Raw genomic sequence first — 20,821 nt, forward strand, 5'->3', positions numbered from 1 at the left:
GGATGTTTGAAGAGACCCAGGCAGGAATCGGTTAAATTGGGTCTCTGGGGAGATTTGTGTGCTGCCAATTTGGAGGAGGGGACAGAGGTTTTAAATACTGGATGCCCAGCATAGGTTGTCCTCTTGGCTGCTTGCAACAGATCACCCGCCCACCCTCCCTGAATGGGGGGGGGTTGTTTGCTTGATCTTGCTATGCCTGTCACATGGGGTCGTCTGCTCTTGAAGCAGGGGCTTGGTAGGAATTTTGTCCATTTGGCTGATTGGCTGGTGCCATTTGGTTTTTGCCTACTGTGTAGCAAAGCGTGTTCTCACTAAAGGAGAGCACGTGTTGTGGATGGGGCCGGACAAAGCACCCTGCAATGACTAGGCAGGTTGGAATAAATGGGGCCTAGTGCTGGTTGGTGTTGTGTTGCTGGGGAAAATTTGTTGTTGCAATTTTAGGGGTGGGATCAGAGGATATTTAAGCAGGGTCCACAGCAGGCTACTTTCTCTTTCACTGTGGACATCGGATCAGACTGAACTCAGGAAGGACTGGTTGTATTTAAATTTCTTCTCTCCTTTTCCTCTCCTTTGTTTATTTGATCTGTTTCCCCTTATAATTTCATTAGACCCCTGCCACATTTCCCTGGGGCTTAGAGCCCCCGTGGGCTACTGGGGGTGCCCGGGGGTGGGTACAGGACCCTGGGCAGCTTACGGCCCGGTTCTCGGCTGAAGCGCTGGGAGGGGTGGTACTTTGCCCTCGGCTCTAGCTGTTGGCTAGCCCCAGGGGCCCTTAGGGATTCAGTGGCTGGGGGAAGACCTTTCTTTTAATTTAATTTATTTTCTCTTTGTTTTAAGTTGATTTTAGTAAACCCCCCCCCACGTGGAAGTGAGTGCCGCTGCGGTCCTTCCCTCCCGCCCAAGCCGGCGCTGCCCTTAGCGCGCTCCGGCGCGCTTGGCACGGAGGCGGGGGCGCTTTAGGCGCTCCCGTAGCGTCTGGCGGCGCTGTTGCGCCCGGAGCTTTGCGGGCTTGTTTCGGCCCGCTAAAACGCGGGCCTGATTGGCCTTCCCCCTCCCCCATATCTCGTGGCAGCCGGGATCGGCCGAGGGAGCTGGTTCCGCTTTGCGGGGCGGCTTACCTTGGGTGGGGGGGGCGGCCTCTGCATTCCTTTCCCCCGCCTCACTAGCGTTGTCCGTGGGCGCGCTCCGGCGCGCGCAGCGCAGCGGAGCTGGATTTTAACGGCAGAGGCGCTGCTGGGGAGGCCGTTTGTTTTGTGGAGTGCGCATAGGGCGCCTGCCAATTTTCCGGGCTGTTTTAGCCTACTTTTGGCCTGTTTCGGGGCCTGGGAGGCCTTCTGGGCAAGTGTGGGTGGAGAGACCTCCATTTTGGGCAGTTTTGGCGGGAGCGCCATTTTCCTGCCTCCCTCTACCTTATCCTGGCCTCCAGTGGCTGTTGGAGTGAGTGCAGCCTATAGTTGGCTGTGTTTGCTGGTGGCGCCACCTGGTGGCGGTTTGTATGGTTGCAGCTGATTGAAAGTGTCTGAACCAATTTTCCATTTAGCTGGTTATTGCTTGTTTAGCGTCTTTAGGTATTGTTTGCCATCTTTAATTGTTTATTTGTTTTTTCCATTGGTAGTAGGTATGGCCCCGAAAAGGAAGACGTCTAAGAGGCCTGGTCTTGTGTCCTCAGCGAAGAGACCTATTAAAGGCCCGTCCCAAGCCTTGCGTTCACCTGCGCCAAATCAGTCGTTGAGTCGCATCCAATCCATGGTCACTGGTTTGGCTGGTGACCCTGCTGCGCTGGCCCGTGTTGAAGCTGAAATGGACGGCCTGTTGCACCGCTGCTCAACTCCGTCTACTTCTTCTGCAAGGCCAGCCCCTCCCGCAGGCGCATCATCTCTGGTGTCGTCATCTAGCGAAGAGGAGAGAGAGTTTATAGCAGCTGGGGGTTTCTTACCTAATATGTTGGCCCAAACCCCTGATTTACCCAAGTCTCAGGCTGCCATGCCGAAGGGTCGGGGTGGTGCCAGGGGAACGCCCAGGAGGAGGGCATCTGCTCGGATCCGGGCAGTGCAAGCAGCAGGTGCGCCGCCCCCAGCAGCTGTGCGCTCGGTTTCTGGTCATTCACAGGTTATCTCTTTTCAGTCTATTCCGGGCACCGCTCAGCAGGGTGATGCTTCTGAGTCTTCGGTAGAGGATAGCCTTCTTCCACCTCCGAGACCCTCTTCTGGCGGGCACCGTCGCCGCAAAAAGAGTTCCAGGAGGCGCGCCAAGAGAAGGCGGAGGGATACTTCATCCTCTCCCTCAGGTACTTCATCCTCTAGTTCAAGCAGCGATGAGGAGGCCTCTCTCAAGCTTTACTGGGGCTTTGGGGAGTCGACGGGGCTTCCAAAATGGGCATGGGAGCGAAGGGCCACCTCTCACAGAGCAAAGTACGGGGCAGTTCAGGGTTGTCGAGATGGGGTCCTGGTACCTGAGGTAAAGGTCGCCACCAACTCTGTCAGGGACCTCATACCCGGTGCCCACTTGACTACCAAGCTGCAGTCCAGGATTTTGGATGGCCGTTATATTGACATATTCAGCCTTGCCCCTCCGCAAGAGGGTCAGGACCCACAAGACAAAGGCTCCACCGCCTCTAAAAAACGGGCGGTGGTAGCAAAGGTGGATAGGACATTTGAAAGGTGGCTGGATAGCTTCCAAGTTTTTGCTGGAGTCGTGTCCGCAGCTTATCCTAGGAGATCTTTGCATCTATGGGTGTATTTGTCTATTGTCCGTTCGGCCTTTACGATGGCTGGAGAATCAGCTGCAATATCGTATGATGAGAACTTTAGGCGCAGGGCAGCTAAGATCCCCACGGCCCGCTGGGACCGGAAGGATTTGGACGTATGGACCACTTTTGTGGCTCCGCGTATTGACAGGAAGGCTGCAGAACCTCAGAAATCTAAGGCTGTCCTACCAAGGGTGGGTCGTAAGTTGTTTTGCTGGGATTTTAACAAGGGTACCTGCCTGCGACAATTCTGCAGGTACTCACATGCATGTGAGAAGTGTTCTGGGAACCATCCGGCTTCAGCTTGTACAGGGGGCCGTCGGTCCTTTCGGAAAGGGGGGGGCCCCAGCAGCCCCCAAAAGCCGCTCCTCCGGCTCCAGCCGCTGGAGCAGCAAAGTAATACCTTGTCCTTTCTAGCCTATACTCCGGTACGGCTACAGCCGCTCCTGTTATTATTGCAGTCATATCCAGACAGGGCGTCGGCGTCTTATTTGCGGGATGGTTTTTCTTTGGGCTTTAGGATTCCAGTGGTTGCCACGCCGGTGGCTAGGAGTCCTGCGAATCAGAGGTCAGTTTTGGACATGCCAGAGGTGGCACGCAAGAAGATCGGGAAGGAGCTGGCTTTACGTCGTATGGCTGGCCCTTTCATTGTTCCCCCATTTCCCAATTTGCATATTTCACCGTTGGGTATTGTTCCTAAAAAAGCCCCGGGGGAATTCCGCCTAATTCACAATCTCTCACACCCTAAAGGCACATCAGTAAATGATGTTATTCCCCCGGAGCTTTGTACGGTAAAGTATGCTTCCCTTGATCAAGCGATCAAGATGGTACGGAAATTTGGGCCAGGCGCCCTAATGGCCAAATGCGACATAGAATCCGCATTTCGGCTGCTTCCTATTCATCCCGATGACTTCTGGTTACTGGGCTTCCAGTTTGATGGAGGATTTTATATTGATAAGGCCATGCCTATGGGCTGCTCGGTAGCCTGTGCGGCTTTTGAGCGTTTTAGTTCATTTTTGGATTGGGCTTTGCGCAAAAGGACTGGTCTGAGCGGTGTCACTCATTTCCTGGATGATTTTTTATTGGCCTCAGCCAATGATACAGGGCACTGCGTTGCCTTACTACAGGCCTTTGCCGACTTAGCGGAAGAGCTGGGCGTGCCGATAGCCGCGGAGAAGACTGAAGGTCCTTCTACGCGTCTGACTTATTTGGGTATCTTGTTGGATACCGTGGCTCAAACATCCAGGTTGCTGGCAGATAAAATACTTGCGCTTAAAAGAGTCATTGAGGAACTGCTGCCCTTGAAGAAGGTGACCTTGCGACAGTTACAGTCGTTGCTGGGTCACCTGAATTTTGCTTGCAGAGTGGTCGCCCCGGGGCGACCATTCTGCTCACGTTTGGCCAGACTCATGTCAGGTTTGAGATCCCCGCAGCATAGGGTGCGCCTTTCAGGCCAGGTGAGGGCTGATCTTTGGATCTGGTTGGAATTCCTGGAGGAATTCAACGGGGTGTCTTTGTGGCAGGACACTTTGAACCTCCACACTGATTTCCAGGTGCATTCCGATGCCGCGGGGTCTATGGGGTTTGGCCTGTATTGGGATGGTAGGTGGTGTGCAGAGCGCTGGCCACTAGATTGGCGTGGGGAATCCATAATTCGGGACCTAACTTTTCTGGAGTTTTTTCCCATTGTAGTGGCGGTGAACGTGCTAGCCAAGCAGTCTTCACGATCCACTAGGGTATCCGCCCTGTTGCGGGCTTTTGTTTTACTTTGCTTGCATTTTAATATTGTATTTTCTGCACGTTTTGTTCCTGGCGTGTCTAATGACATTGCTGATGCTCTGTCCCGTTTTCAGATGGAGCAGTTCAGGTCCCTGGCGCCAGTGGCTCGAGACCGTCCGGAATTTTCCCCGGATCATCTCTGGAACCTTGGCAGCACTTAGTTTTACAGGGAGTAGCTGCATCTCTTGCCCCCTCCACGTTGAGGTCTTATAAGAAGGCTTGGACTGATTTTTTACAGTTCACTGTGCAGCAGGTGGTGGGGGGAGCGGGTAGCCCCCATTCTACCACCCAGGTGCTCCAATACCTGGCACACCTATTTCAGAGGCGTCGGGCAAACAGGACGCTGAGACTGCATTCTGCAGCAATTTCCTTCTTTAGCAAGGCAATTTTTAACAAGGATCCATGTGGGAAATTTGTGGTGCGTAGGGCACTTGAAGGCTGGGGGCGACTGCGTCCCTCCAGGCCAACTTCCAGGTGGCCCATCACATTTCATCTGCTGACTAGGATGCGCAGCAAACTGAGGAGCATCTGTTGGTCCAGGTTTGAGGCTCGGTTGTTTTCCGCAGCCTTTTCTTTAGCCTTCTTCGGGGCCCTGAGAGTGGGGGAGGTGGTCCTTGAGCCTAAGCGGGATGGAGGTTCTAGGGGTTTGTTGCTGCAGGACGTGAGCTTGTCTCCGTCAGAAGTGCAAGTCAATGTCAGGAGTTCAAAAAACGGATCAACTGGGAAGGGGAGCGGTGATTCGGCTCCCAGCAACTGGGAAAAGGGGCCCGTGCCCAGTCAAGGATCTCCAGAAATATATGGCCCTACGACCGCCAGGTGAGGGCCCTTTGTTTATTCATGAAAATGGGCATCCGTTGGCCCGGCACCAGTTCACCAAGGTGCTGCGCAAGTTGATTGCGGCTTGCGGCCTTGCAGCTCCCGAGTTTGCTCCTCATTCCTTTCGGATAGGGGCTGCAATGACGGCTGCTCACTGGGGTTTATCGGTGGAGAGCATTAAGGACCTGGGCCGGTGGAGGTCAGATGCGTACAGAGGTTATGTACGGAAATTATGTGATTGCATGTGCTTACGTTTCTTGTTTCCACCCTAGGCCCAGCAGCTATACGCATCTGGATTGTGGGGCACAGTATTGTACACTGGGCTGCTAGCAGAGCTCGTCAGTCCGGAGTGGGTGATGGCCTTGGCCTGCCACAGCACGTGTGTGTGTCCTGGATCGCCAGAAGGGGGATGCTGTGGAAGGAGCTTCTACCGCTTATGCAGAGGCGTGTTCTCATGGAAGGCCCTCCTACAGCGATTGTGGTTCAGCTCGGAGAAAATGATATGGTTTCATCTTCCTGTTATGTCCTGCGGGCTGTTATGTTGGAACATTTGCGGGAATTGGCGGCCATGGTGCCGGCAACTAAAATAATTTGGTCACAGTTGCTTCAACGCCGTAAGTGGCGAGGTAGCCCCTGTTTGGCGGCCACTGAACGGGTTAGAAAGCGGATTAATTCTGCGGTGAGCAAGTTGGTGGTCAATTTGGGGGGGGGTTGTGATTCCACACCCTCTGATTACGTTCAAAGCCGCTGAATTTTATGATGGATGGGGTTCATCTGTCTTCTGTTGGAAATGATGTGTGGTTGCGTTCAGTGGTGGATACGTTGAGGGCGTGTTTGAGGCTGTGAGTGGTTGGCGGCGAGCGTAAGGGCTCGTGTGGCGGTTAGGCATTGGTTTAAATTGGTTGGTGGAGGGGTATGGATTGGCTGTGCCTGCCCCTCCAATGCTGCTGCTGCACGGGAATTCCGTTAAAGGAATTCAGGGGCTTACCATCCTTTCGTCCAAACCCCTGGAATCGGGTTTGGGCCGTGTAAGCCCCTAGGAGCATGCAGGGAGAAGCTGAGGGTCTGTGTCGCAGCTCCAGTCATCCCTGAACTTGTTCCTCCACACTGGCTTTCGCTGGAATCTGGGAGCCAGTGCTGTCCCCAATGTGGGGGGGGGGGCAGCTAGTCATAACCAATGCCTAAGCAACCACTCACAATTTGTATGCTAATAAAGTTGTGGCCAAAATTATGCCAAAAACCTTAAACAAAAATTATGTGTGATGTGTGAGTTATTGGGGTAAGGGTGTTTTGGGGGACCTCAGCACGCAAAGCGTGTTCTCACTAAAGGAGAGCACGTGTTGCGGATGGGGCCGGACAAAGCACCCTGCAATGACTAGGCAGGTTGGAATAAATGGGGCCTAGTGCTGGTTGGTGTTGTGTTGCTGGGGAAAATTTGTTGTTGAAATTTTAGGGGTGGGATCAGAGGATATTTAAGCAGGGTCCACAGCAGGCTACTTTCTCTTTCACTGTGGACATCGGATCACCCACCCGCCCTCCCTTGTTGGGGCTTGCGCTTTGACCTTGCTTTGCCTGTCATGGGGTCGTCCGCATTGGTGCGGGGGCCTGGTAGGAATTTTTCCATTTGGCTGATTAGTGTGTGCCATTTGGGTTTTGCCTACTACTTAGCAAATCGTCACAACTTGTAAGGTTGGCGGTTAGGCATTGGTTTAAATTGGTTGGTGGAGGGGTATGGATTGGCTGTGCCTGCCCCTCCAATGCTGCTGCTGCACGGGAATTCCGTTAAAGGAATTCAGGGGCTTACCATCCTTTCGTCCAAACCCCTGGAATCGGGTTTGGGCTGTGTAAGCCCCTAGGAGCATGCAGGGAGAAGCTGAGGGTCTGTGTCGCAGCTCCAGTCATCCCTGAACTTGTTCCTCCACACTGGCTTTCGCTGGAATCCGGGAGCCAGTGCTGTCCCCAATGTGGGGGGGGGGACGGACAGCTAGTCATAACCAATGCCTAAGCAACCACTCACAATTTGTATGCTAATAAAGTTGTGGCCAAAATTATGCCAAAAACCTTAAACAAAAATTATGTGTGATGTGTGAGTTATTGGGGGTAGCTTGGGGATCTCGACGCGCAACTCATATTTCTTGCCACAAGTGGAGATTTGGGCCTGAGGTTCATCTCACATGTATTAAGGGTGTGTATTGGCTCTATCTATACTCCAAATATTTAGGCACATTTAGGTGATTCTGGTCCTCATATCACACTCCTGAGGTACATTACACAATTAACAAAGCATTTCAAGATGAATCAGGCTGTCTGCCCAACCCCCGACCTAAGCTTCTGAGTTGCTTAGTGGTCTTGGTTCTTCCCAAAAGTTTAATGCATAACATTTTCTTTTTCTGGCAAAAGGTTACCCAGTGAAGTTCATGGCTGAGGGAAAATTGGAACCCAGGTCTTCCAAGTCCTTTTAACAGCCTAAACATTGCACATCACTGTATGTATGTATGTATCTATGGGTGGGTAGGCAGGTAGATAGATATCATTCATGCAAAGCGTGTTCTCCTTCATGGAGAGCCCGTGTTGTGGTGGGGGCCACCAGGACACTCCAAAGTTGGGGGGCGGGCTAATTGATCATTCGCCACTGATGCGATTGGGGCTTCCCTTTCTGTTGGGAAGAAGTTAATGTTGCCATTTATTGATTGACAGCCAGAAATAGTAAAACTCCTTGCACGAGGCTAGGGCTTCCTCTTTTCGCCCGTGCATCGGATTGCCCCTCCCCCCTCCCTATATTTAGGGTTGTTCGCTTTGACCTTGCTATGCCTGACATGGGGTCGTCTGCTTTGGAGCGGCGGCCTGGTAGGAATTTTGTCCATCTGGCTGATTGGCTGGGGCCATTTGGTTTTTGCCTACTGCGTAGCAAATCGTCACAACTTGTAAAGTTCACGGTTAGGCATTGGTTTATGGTTTGGTTGGTTGAGGGGCATGGATTGGCTGTGCCTGCCCCTCTAATGCTGCTGCTGCAAGGGATTCCGTTAAAGGAATTGGGAGCTAACTATTGCTTGTCCACTCTGTCAAGGGGGCTCGGGCCATAGCAATGAGCTCCTGGTTGCATTTGGGGTGAGGGCAGGTTCCCTGCTCCGCCTAACCCCCAAGTGTATTCCCCCATTCTGACTTTCGCATCGTGCGGAATGTCAATCTGTCCCCCATGGTGGGGGCAGATAGTCGCAACCAATGCCTACGCAACCACTCACAAATTTGTATTTTAATAAAGTTTTACCCAAAATTATGCCAAAAATCTTAAACAAAAACTTCTGTGTGATGTGTGAGTTATTGGGGTGGACCTGGGGACCTTGACACGCAAATACCGCTAACTTGGATTAGGAGGGATGATTCAGGTTACATTTTTTGGGGTAAAAGGCAAAGGGGGGGGGGAAGATTCTTAAACTTCAGAAGTGCCTGTTTAGCATTTCAAAAAAGGAGAAAGAGAAACCAGTGAAGTAGATAAATATTTCACTCTTTCTTAACATTGTTCTTACTTTATACCTTCCATTCTTCTGAACAGAAGGAGTTCTAAAGACCTTTTATATTTTCCCTCTCTTTGGACTTATTTTTTGTTATCCAGTCAGACACAATAAGAATAGCAATTTAGGCTAGGAATAATAATGTGTGTGTTTATCTTTATTTGTAAAGTACTGAGCACAAAGCAAAGTTCTTTATTCCTTTTGTGGTGTAGCAAGTTTTCCCAGAGTTCAACGTTACCGTTATTGTTGATATATAAGCACTAAAGCTTTCAAGTTATCTTATCCTTAGACAATAACACTTTTCTCAATTTGCATTAATGTTCAGTGCTTCATAAGGTGCCACAAAAAAGGAAGAGACATTTCTTTTAAGCTAAAATGCTGGGAACCCACTGTCAGCTACAGAGGTAGCAATTGAAATGTTGATAATGGGTAAGGAATCTCATAGCTTTATATACAGGAAGTACTAAGAATATCACCAGTTTTCATGAACTTTAGCTTCATAGAAACCAAAGTACCCCCAACCCTATGCGCATTTGCTGCTATAGTGTTGCAGATATGTATCACAAATAGGTCAAAAGACTATTATCAAGAGTTCTGTGTGAGAAACCAGTGCCTCTTGTACAATTAGGACAATTGTACACCAAGAGTCTCTGTACACCAAGATGTTCCATCTTCAGCCAACTCAAGAGTTCTCTCGCTCCTCCACTTTCCTCAGTCATAATTCCAAATTCCTCTTTTGCCCTCACTCTGAGACATGGCCCATTTGGAAGGCTAGATTGCAGTAGGTAAGGAAGACAATCCACCAGGCATTAAGGGACATTAAGGTTGTTTTGTTAAAGTTCCTGTCAGTGCTGGATTAAGACTTTTAGATGTCCTAAGCACTTAATTCAAAATATTAAAAATAACAAACTGTAAAATATATTTTTTTAAAAAAAATGAAACAAAACCTACAGTAAGATGGAAAATAACATTTATTTTTGTATTCTTCCACTTTATTTATATTTGATTCGATTTTTCTCTCTCCTACTTTTATCCAATTGCAAAGTCTTTGATCGGATCCTCAAAACTCATCTTGCATAACACATCTGCTTCTATACAGTGGTACCTTGGTTTTTGAACTTAATCAGTTCCGGAAGACCGTTCGAGTTCCAAAACGTTCAAAACTCAACAGCTGACAGCTGGGCTTAATGGTTTTGCACTCAGTGGAAGCTGTGTTTCCTTTTCAGCTTCTGAGGCGTGTTCAAAGACCGAAGCATTTACTTCCAGGTTTATGGCGTTCGAGTTCCAAAATGTTTGTCAATGGAGACATTTGAAAACCGAGGTACCACTGTACTTAGCAGAGATAAGACGTCCACCCTGCCTTGTTGCATAGCTGTTCTGTTGGGATTTTTAACATACTTCAACTGAGAAAATGAATGCTCAGATGAGCAATTTGTGACCATTAATGTTAAAAACCCAGCAATGGGAAATTTCTGTGGTGCCCCTCTTCCCTTGATGCCCTAAGCACGGGCTTAATGGTTAATGCAGCCCTGCCACTCATCCATGGTAATTAAATGCATAACAACATCTCAAGCAAGCAAAGCAAAAATTAGTTTATTTTCAACTTTGAAGTAAGTCCATTTGCTGTTATACCGACGGTGTACTAAAGCAGGGGAACATAGCACCCAATTGTAAATAGTTATCAGATGCAGTTTCCCGCAATTTTAAAGAAAGAGGAACAAGCAGGATATTTGCATGGTCCAAAAAACTTCATTGTTTGTGTGTACGTAGCTATCACACTAATGAGTTGCTGGGGGGTGGGGAGTGATCAGAGAGCAGGTGCACCAAATCCCGCTGCTCTAAAAACCTCGTAAAACCATTTTGGAGCCCATCTGTGAGCAAACATTGCTTTTTGAGGTAGTTTACAGCAATCCATTCATTATGATAATAGCTACAGCTGACCCACTTTACAGTATATCTGCCTCAAATGTGTTAGGGTGAACGTAAAGCTGTTTCCTGATCTTCTAAAGCTGCATGTCAAACAGCCTCAGGGCAGTTTTACCGAAAGCTGATCAGAGGGAAGATGCAGTGCCCATATCGCTCGCAAAAATTGGTCATTAGGCAATGTTTTCGTGGGCTGAAGCAAAGCTGTAGCAAAAGACCCATCCTACTCCCAAAATTGGATTATCATCATCATTATTATAATCCCATATATCTTTTAGCATGCAAAGTGAATTTCTACCTTACCTATTTATTCCCATCATTACCTTCTTCCAAGTCTATGAATAGGAATCTGAGACTAAGAGGTATTACAGAGGTATTACATGTTTGCAGTGAGTTCGACTAGACCTGATCTGCTGTCCTAGTTCCACCTGGCTGGGAGGGCTCGGCCGTTATGATCTTACTTGTTAGTCCTAAAAGGCCTGTTTCCCAGGATACCCATAGACAACTGAGGTATTATTTAGAAGTTTTTGTTGGGGGTCAAAATTAAACTTTAGGAATGCTTAATTTTTGTTGCATGTGGAGGTCCCCAAGCCACCCCTCAAATAATTCACAAATCATACGTAATTTTAGTTTAAGGTTTTTGGCACTATTTTGGCCACAACTTTATTAAAATACAAAATTTGTGAGTGGTTGCTTAGGCATTGGTTATGACTATCTGTCCCCCCAGCCTGGGACAGAACTGACATTCCGAACTTCATCAGAAGCCAGTGAAGGGAAAACAATGATGGGGATCAGTTGAGCTGAGCGACAGTCCCTCACCGCTCACCCAACCAGCTCCCCAAGGCTTGCTGGCCCTGGTCCCATTTCAGGGATTGGACGAAATTGTGGCAAGCCCCAGGATTCCTTTAACAGAATTCCCTTCCAGCACCACTGGAGGGGCAGGCACAGCCTATCCTGACCCCTCCACCACCAATTTTTATAACCAATGCCTAACCGCAACCTTACAAGTTGTGACAAATTGCAAAGTAGTAGGCAAAAATCAAATGGCACCAGCCAATCAGCCAAATGGACAAAATTCCTACTAGGCCCCTGCCCCAACGGCAGACGACCCCATGACGGCATAGCAAGGCCAACCGGAACACAGGGCGGGCGGGCAGGTGATCCGATGCACTCTGCGAAAGAGAAAGCAAAAGCAGTGTGCCCCAATATTTAAAGCCTATGGTCCCACCCACCCAATTTGCTACATGCAATTTGCCCCAGTAACCCGGGCAGCCAATCGTTGTGCCAGGCAATAACCATTAACCTGCCTGGCAACAGAGGGCTGGCCCGGTGGCCCCCACCACAACCCGTGCTCTCATTTTAGGGAGAACACGCTTTCTTGCACTTCGAGGCCCCCAGGATCCCCCCTTGAAATAACTTCACACTGACACTTATTTTAGTTTAAATTTTGGCCACAACTTTATTTAATACAACCATGTGAGTGATATTGGCTTAGGCATTGGCTCCAAACGAAAACTGACTCCACCTTTCTGTTTGGTAGTCTAAAAGGGAAAACCAAACGAGGGAGCAACATCGGTGAAGATCGATTGAAGCTCACTCCAGTGTTCCTGTGGTCCTGGCATGGCCCTAGCCCCTCAAGCGAACTTCGGATGAGATCCAGGACCCCCAGATTCCTTTACACCTGGAGGGGCAGGTGATGGCCGCACCTCCCCCCCACACATTTCAATGAGCCAATGCCTAACCGCCAGCTTAAAAGTTGTGACGATTGCTGAGGGGGTAGGCAAGAACCAAGTGGCTAAAGCCAATCTGCCAAATGGAAAAAATCCTACCCAGCCCCTGTTCCAAAACAGGTGACCCAAACCAAAGCAAGGCCAAAGCAACACTGCCTAACACAAGGGAGGGTGGGTGGGTGTTTGACAGTGCGAAGTGAGTGCCCCTAATTATGTCGTGCTGCCATTCTTAACAGCCCCTGGGATCACTCCACCCCCAGGCGATTGGCCCCAGACAGCTTGGTGTGATCCCATGGCTAAGGCTAGGGTTTGGGTTACACCCTTCCCTCTAAATTAACCCTTGGTGTGCCCTGAGTGCCCGTGCGCAACCAGGACCGGCAATTATGAGGATCCCATTTATAAGTGTCATGGAATTCTACTCAGTATTGATCCAGAGTAGATTCCAATGTATAGTTAGCAGAGTAAAAACTTAAAACATGTTGCAGGGTTCCCAAAAAAACAGACCAGAGGCAATTGTATTTCATTCAGCAGAGCTTTACTGCTGCTGAAGGCAAATGAGCATAATGGTCACAAATACAATACATTCAGGAGTGAAATCCAGTTTCAGCAGACTTAACTTAAACTTACAATAACTTATAATTACAGTGGTGCCTCGCAAGACGAAAAGAATCCGTTCCGCGAGTCTCTTCGTCTTGCGGTTTTTTCGTCTTGCGAAGCAAGCCCATTAGCAGTTTAGCGGATTAGCGCTATTAGCGGCTTAGCGGGCTTAGCGGATCAGCTGATAAGCGGCTTAGCGGCTTAGCGGATCAGCTGATAAGCGGCTTAGTGGCTTAACGGATCAGCTGTTAAGCGGCTTAGCGGCTTGGGAAAAAGGGGGGGAGGAAAAAAAACCCACAGGAACTCGCAAGACATTTTCATCTTGCGAAGCAAGCCCATAGGAAATTCGTTTTGCGAAGCACCTCCAAAACGGAAAACCCTTTCGTCTAGCGGGTTTTCCGTCTTGCGAGGCATTCGTCTTGCGGGGCACCACTGTAGTCTAAATCTTAACACTAAGCATACTATGTACAGAACACCACACCAGAAGGAAAAAAGATAGAAAGTGAAAGTGAAACCCAGGCTCCTTCTGGCCTTATTATTATAGCCAGCATGAACTTGACAGAAGAGAAAAGAGAACCAGTTTAAACCAGCTGTACTCAGCTTCTCTGAAGGTATAACCCAAACATCATGAACCTTCCTGTTGTTCTCTTTTTTATTAATAATTTATTTACAACATACTCCACAACAACTCATACATACAAACAAACCCACCACCATTGACAATTTAATTATCAAAATTAAACTCCTATCCCATTACACAAAGAAAACATAACATAAAAATAAAAGACTTCCTTTATCCTGTAAATGGCCTCCTTTTATACGTGATTATTACAATTTTTGCTAATTATGACTTTAAAAAACCTCAAAGTCTCCTGTAGAAATTAATCGAAACAAGTCCAGGTGTATATTTTGGGGCAATGTTTGGTAAAGTATTCTCTGCATTTCCCCCATTCTTTTTGTAATTCTTGTCTTGTCCAGAAGCTTCCAGAACCCTCTTGAATGAATTAGAATAGGAAAGGCACATCAGATCAATACTTTCTGTATTGAGAATGCAAACTGACAAAAAACATTTTTTGTATCTTTATTATTAGAGCTAATTATGAATTATGTAGGGATTCTTTATTCTATTCCCACTGACGTGTTTTCATTCATTCTCTATGACTGGTTAAATTTTGTTATGTTTCTGTAATTAGGCAAATCTTTTTTTTGTAAACTGGAAAGGTGGCATGCAAATAAACAATGCGGAATAGCAGATTACCCAAGCCTTTCATGGTTAAGTAGAGATTTGATTCCAAATTTCTCACAGCCAAAACAAGACTCTAGGACTATGCTATTGAATGAACCAACTGGTGAGTGTGTGGTGTGTTTATGCCCTGAGAGTCCCATTGATATTTTACATTGACCTACCACTAGAAATTGGTTTACTAAAGTCTTTCTATATTGTATAGAATAGTGCTATGCTGAACCCCTAGATGTGTGTCAGTTGATGTGTAGGAGTTCCTTGCAGATTTCTGTCATCAATGTGTTGTCGTATTCTGGTGTCGTTCTCTTCCTGATGGCAACTGAGTGGGATGAGGAGTACAACCTCGCTCCTACTTACTTCAGCTGATGATTGCCTGGTATGTGTCAATTGCTGAGAATATGTATATATATGTGTGTGTATATATATATATATATATATATATATATATATATATATACCTCTGGTTAGCTGACTCTTGTTTCTTTTACTCAGGTATAAATCTCCATGTGCAACTATTTAACCATATTACATGTTCTGTTAGCCATGTTTACAGAAACCAGGAAATACCAATTTGAACATGATGGAGAGAGAGAGAGAGAGAGAGAGAGAGAGAGAGAGAGAGAGTACAAAGATGTACTGTTCTTAGAAGCATAGAATTGAAGAGTTGGAAGGGAGCACAACGGTCATCTAGCCCAACCCCCTCCAATGCAGGGTTTATTTTTTATTTTTTTTGCCCAATGCAAGCCTTGAAGCCACAGCCCTGAGATTAAGAGTCTCACGCCCTACCGACTCTGCTATCCTAGGCCTTATTGGTTAACTCAAAAAATAAATTACTGTAATAGGGGGAAAGTACCACAACACCTACCTCTTACCAGGCATGGCCAAACTTGGCCCTCCAGCTGTTTTGGGACTACAGTTCCCATCATCCCTGGCCACTGGTACTGTTGGCTACGGATGATGGGAGTTGTAGTCCCAAAACATCTGGAGGGCCGAGTTTGGCCATGCCTGTGATTTAAACCAACAAAGATACTGTTCTGTTTTGAAGGCTTACCTTTCTTTAGTGTGGTAATTTATAATGCTTCTGAAAAAATTAACAAGATGAAGAACTAATCCATTGTTTCACTCATCCTTTTGTTGCGTCTGACCTCCAAGCAGTTCAGTGCATCGTAAATGACATTATCCCACTTTATATTCATAAGTAGCTGGTGCAGTTGAGTAGGCTGAAAGAATGACTAGTCCAAGGCCAACAGGTTAGTTTTGTTACCTGAACTCAGAATTTACTATTGTTGTGCTCCACTATGCTGGCATGAATGAGAGATGTGTGCCAATTTAAAGACAACGGCAGTGCAATCTTATACCTCTGTTAGGTAAGTGACTAGAGAACTGAAGCCTACGGGTGCAATCCTATACCGACTTACCTGGATTTTTGTGAAGGAGGAGAAGTGGATGTTTGTGTGCTGCAACTTTCAACACATGTATGTTACTGGAACTGCAGTGTTGATCTAGGACAGGGGTGTCCAGCGTCCAAGAAATTGCAATCTACTCCCACTATAAATCAACTGGCAGGGATCTACCCATTGGCTTGACCAAAGTTGCTGAGCTTCTTCAAGGGAGCCAAAGTTGTTGAGCTGAGGGTCCAAAGATCAACCAGGATCGACCAGGGACACCCTGCAATTGACCAGTAGATCGCAATTGACCTGTTGGACAGGCCTGGTCCAGGAGATCTTTAGGTCTTAGAGATGCATGGTGGTTTTGCATCCCTCTTTTCGTTAGGTTTAGAAATGCTTTTTGTGTGTGTGTTTGGTTGGTTGGCTACTGCGAGAATAGGATACTGAACTAGATGGGCCTTTGGGCTGATCCAGCATGCTTTCCTAATGTGGCGATCATCCAATGTCTTGCTAATAAAAAGGATAGCTGATGTGGAATCACCTTATTAAGTAACAAACAGAGGTTCCTCATTGGGTGAGGCTGGTGCACTCTGTACATGCTCAAACCATTGCGTTCTGAGGCTAATAGTTCCTGCTCATGCTCTCTGTGGTTTGCAAGAAGTTGGTGCTGATAGTTAAACTCATTAGGCTGCATCACACTTTGATAAGAAAGAATCCTGTCTGTACATTTTCCGCCTCAGGAAGCCAGTTGGCAAAAGCCTCCTTGTCTTTATATCTTTTAAAAAAAGAAGCACACCAGGATCTGCAGGCTTAACTCTTCCACCAGTGTTCTCAAGAGCACTTTGCAAATGGAAGGAAGGAAGATTTTTTTCCCCCCTTTTGCACCTGCTTCTTCCTACACAGTGGCAACCCATCCTCACAAGCTTACTGCCCTTGAGTAGTAAGAAGCTTTGTTCCACAGTAGGCAGCAAGGACTAATATAATCAAAGAGGCTTCACAATGTATTTGTTCCAAAAGTACCTGCATAAGCAGATATGGACAAGATACAAAATCCCACATTCAATTTCTTAATGTGGAATTTTGCGTTGAAAAACACTGAGTATCCGAATAGCATTTTTTAAAATAAAAAAAAATATTAGTTTTCATTTTTAACAATTATCATCATACTTAAATCATAATCATTTTACAAATAGGATTCTCAGAATCCCAAGACTTCCCCCCCTCCATGGTTTCCCTAAATATTCTTTTCAGACTGCATTGTATCATATTCTCCTTATTTTCTTAAAACTAAATTATAACCATAATTCTTGCTTCATTGCAAGGTTTTTTTTAAGGTTTTTTTTACAATCCTGCCAATGTTTTTAATTGTTTCAAGCAACTTATAAAATTTCCCCATTCTTTAATAAATTTATTGTCTTCTTGATTTTCCCGGATGTTTTTGCCATTTCGGCATAGTCCATCATCTTTAGCAACCATTCTTCTTTTGTAGGTAATTTATCCTCCTTCCATCTTTGGGCAAGTAGCATCCATGCTGCTGTTGTAGCATACATAAATAATCTCTTCTGATCCACTGATATTTCTGGACCTATAATTCCTAGTAAGAAAGCTTCAGGGTTTCCCCCCCCACAAAAGTAATTTTAAACCTAATAGCCATTATTGTTAGGTAACAATTAAATGGAATAATGCACATTCTCAAGAGATATGCATTGTTTTGGGGGGAAAAAAGTGATGGAAAATATTACATAAAAAGAAGACTGGGGATGATGTCCCAATTTTGACATGCTGGAACAATTGATGTCCTTGTGATAATCTTATTTTGCATGCCACCTTGTCTGTGCTAGTAACCAAAGCTCACACTTTAGAGAGACATTGGAAAAGAGAGTTCTAGCACCAAAGGGGTGGGGAGGTAAATAGTTCTACATGTGTGCTCATGCCAGTTAGCTGTAGAGTCTATGTAGTCTATAAATGCCCAAAGAGTCCCATTTCTGTCCCCTTCCCCTTCACAGTTAGGCCTGACCTTTCCCTCTACAGCTCCACCCCTGACATTTCCAGGAAGGGTTGGGCAAGACCTGCTAGTAAAGGGATAGACCAGGCATGGGCAAACTTGTCCCTCCAGATTTTTTGGGACTACAATTCCCATTATCCCTGACCACTGGTCCTGTTAGCTAGGGATGATGGGAGTTGTAGTCCCAAAACATCTGGAGGGCTTGAGGCATCTAATCATAGCCTGCATTTTTATCAAGGCTTATAGTTTGATTAGGGTCTGTATTTTAAAATGAGCTTAAAGATTTTCAAATGTTTTATGCCAGGCAGAAGACCAGCTGCCTAAGTACTTTGGCAAGATGTTTATCCTCCTGGACAAGGGGGCCCCCTGATTTATAGCAGAAAACAATTCTCAAAGTCGTAAAAAGAGAATTACAGGCTGAGAGCAAGGTTACACCACCCTACATAATTAAGAGTTGGTAAATAGTAAAATCATTAAACTTGAGCCATATCTTCCTAAGGTTAAAGGCCAAGAGCAACTGGCTGGAGAAGGAGAAGTGTAAACAGAAGAAGAGGCTTTTTCCACTTTATTTTGAGGCTGTAAACTGATTCCTTCCTGTTACTTTGAGAAGGTTTATTCTTCTATAAAGCTATCTATGATAATGTATGAAATATACTGGCTTAAATGTAATTATGCAAAGGATCTAGAAAGAAAGAAATGTTAAATTCTTATTTCATAGAGTCATATTGCTGTAGGAGACCAGAGGGGCAAACGAGCCCAGCTCCCTGCCAGACAGGAGACGCCATCGAGCACTCCTGACATATGGTTGTCAGGCCTTTGTTTAAAGACCTTCAAAAAGGAGATCTTTCATTGATGATGTATGAGAATGTGAACCCAAGATCTCTGACATCTGTTTAAGATAAAAATTTAAAATTATTAATCATCTGTTTTGGAGGGCAATAGGGCAAGGAGGGCAAGAGGTGAGCTGGTAATTAAGGTTCTTTGTTGAGACAAATGTAAGATATATGACTACTTATTTGTCATTTATAGATAGAAGAATATATAGCTTTTTGTATCCCATAAAAGGCAATAGGAAATGGGTGTATCTTTTAGGATTGGTTATAGCAATCAGCCAATAGGAAATTCAACCAGGCTGATTGGACAGAGGCAGCCAAAGGAGGAGCAAGGGGGCTGGGCTGAGGGAATATAAGTGCTGGCCATAATGGCAGGAGACCAGGCCAGAGCTTGGTAACCATATACCACTGTGCCTCTCATTTATTTGTCTGACAAATAAATTATTATTTTAATTTCTCTATTGCTGCGTTGAATATTTCATTCCAGCTAAGCGTTAACCACAAGCAGGGTGCTACAGGCTGAGTTTACCCATGCCTGGAATAGACTGTGCAAACCTTACCCTGCAAGGCTAATGGCCTGATTCAGTGTTCCTGCGACTCCTATAACTACATGTTTAATTTTGATAGCATTGTTTCCATTCCATTGCTGCCCATGTGTGAGGTGGGGGAGGCATCTGTTTCTGAGCAGCAGTTTTGAGACATCTGGATTTGAAAAGTCTTCAGTGTTCTTAAATCAGTGACCAATGACCTGCAAGGGAAGTAGGGATACCCAAAAGTGACTTCTGTGTAGTCATGTATTGTTCTATACATGCTCAACACTTCTGGTAGTCAACTGTGCTTTCTAAAAAGAAACAGCACATGTTTTATGGAAACTGTGCAAGTTCATTAGAATGGCTCCATTTTCTTGCTTCTCATGGTGTTGGAATAACAGTTCCATAATTTCCAGCAGATTATTTTGCAGCAGATTAATTATTCATAATGCCGGCATTAGCTGGAAATTTAAGAGTGATTAGCTGTGGCGCAAAGGGAGAAATATCACTGCCTGGTTCAACAGAGTGGGACTGTCTGAGAAACTTGTGGAAACCCTAATGTGAAATAGGGATTACATGCATATTGAAGATTGCACAAAATTCGCACCATATGCCCATTAAAACCATCTCAACTCATCCCCAAAGCCTAATTGCCTAAATTTGCCATGCTTCCTATCCCATATCCGTATGTTAATCTAAAATTATAGGAAGGACACATCTGTTGGTTTCTCTTTCCCCCTCTCTTTTCAGATCTTAAATTCAGCTCTCCATATTTCCACATCAGTTTGCAGATTTTAAAAGAAAATTCAGTAAAAATGGAGCAACATTGAAGGGGTGTCACCCTATCCCTTTTCACATGGAAGCCATAGAAGGAACTGCTGCAGGAGAGGGCCTGTGAGTAACATCATAAGAGGAGTGTTTCTAGGACAAAGGTGAAACTGCCTTGTTATTTTTGCTACTGGGTACTGCATGTTGTTTAAGTAGTCATCTTATATTTATAGTATTGAAGTGTGGGGTTTTTGCATGTTAATACTTTTGCTGTTATGAAATTGTTTCTGCAGTGTTTGTTTAAAATGTCTTCCTGTTTTCTTTTTTATTGCAAGCCATTTTGAGCATGATTTTTATTTGTAGAAAAGTGGCATAGAAATTGAATGAAAAAATTTGTCAATATTTTAGTGCGAATGACACCCAATATACTTTTTGTGTGTGCAGTTTTGCCTAATAGATGTGTTTTCAAAGGATCTTTAATGTTCATTTCACTCATTTATATGCACACTTTACATATATGCATTTCTGTAGTCATAACTTGACTGGAAAACTGCATTGCAAAATTTGTATCAGTTTTGAAGAAGTATTGATTCAGGAAGTGTGAATTAGATAGGCTCGCCTCTAAATACAAATGGAATCAAATGTCTCACACGTCCCTAGTGATGATCCTTCATGGATATAGAAAGTGCTCATCTGCAGAACTTATCAGCCAGCACAAGAGTGTGGTGGCAAAGGCTGAGAACCTTTGTACTCACTTTGCCTCTCCATGCAAGAAATGACTGAAGAGAGTTTATTTCACTTCTTTCGTTCAGGAGACATGTTTGAGAGGAATCTTGCACCATCTGTGGCTCCCAAGACATAATTCGGCAACCACTGATGGTAGTTTTGCAGCTGGCTTGTGTGACTCTTGTCAGTTACACCATATTGGTAAAATTGAAACATGGGGAATAA

The 20,821-nt window shown here is 45.8% G+C and overlaps 1 protein-coding gene across 1 annotated transcript; it reads left to right on the forward strand.

The window, feature by feature from the left end:
- Positions 1 to 1,370: 1,370 nt before the first annotated feature.
- On the forward strand, positions 1,371 to 5,522 carry LOC308479517 (uncharacterized protein; the record flags this gene model as incomplete). Its single annotated transcript, XM_081010227.1, has 4 exons — positions 1,371 to 2,287; positions 4,600 to 4,943; positions 5,184 to 5,341; positions 5,474 to 5,522. The coding sequence occupies exons 1-4, from the start codon at positions 1,621 to 1,623 to the stop codon at positions 5,520 to 5,522; spliced, it is 1,218 nt and encodes a 405-aa protein (XP_080866353.1). The 5' UTR covers positions 1,371 to 1,620.
- Between the last annotated feature and the right edge of the window lie 15,299 nt (positions 5,523 to 20,821).

Source organism: Podarcis pityusensis (assembly GCF_964106645.2).
Source record: "Podarcis pityusensis genome assembly, chromosome: 6".
NCBI lineage: Eukaryota > Metazoa > Chordata > Lepidosauria > Squamata > Lacertidae > Podarcis > Podarcis pityusensis.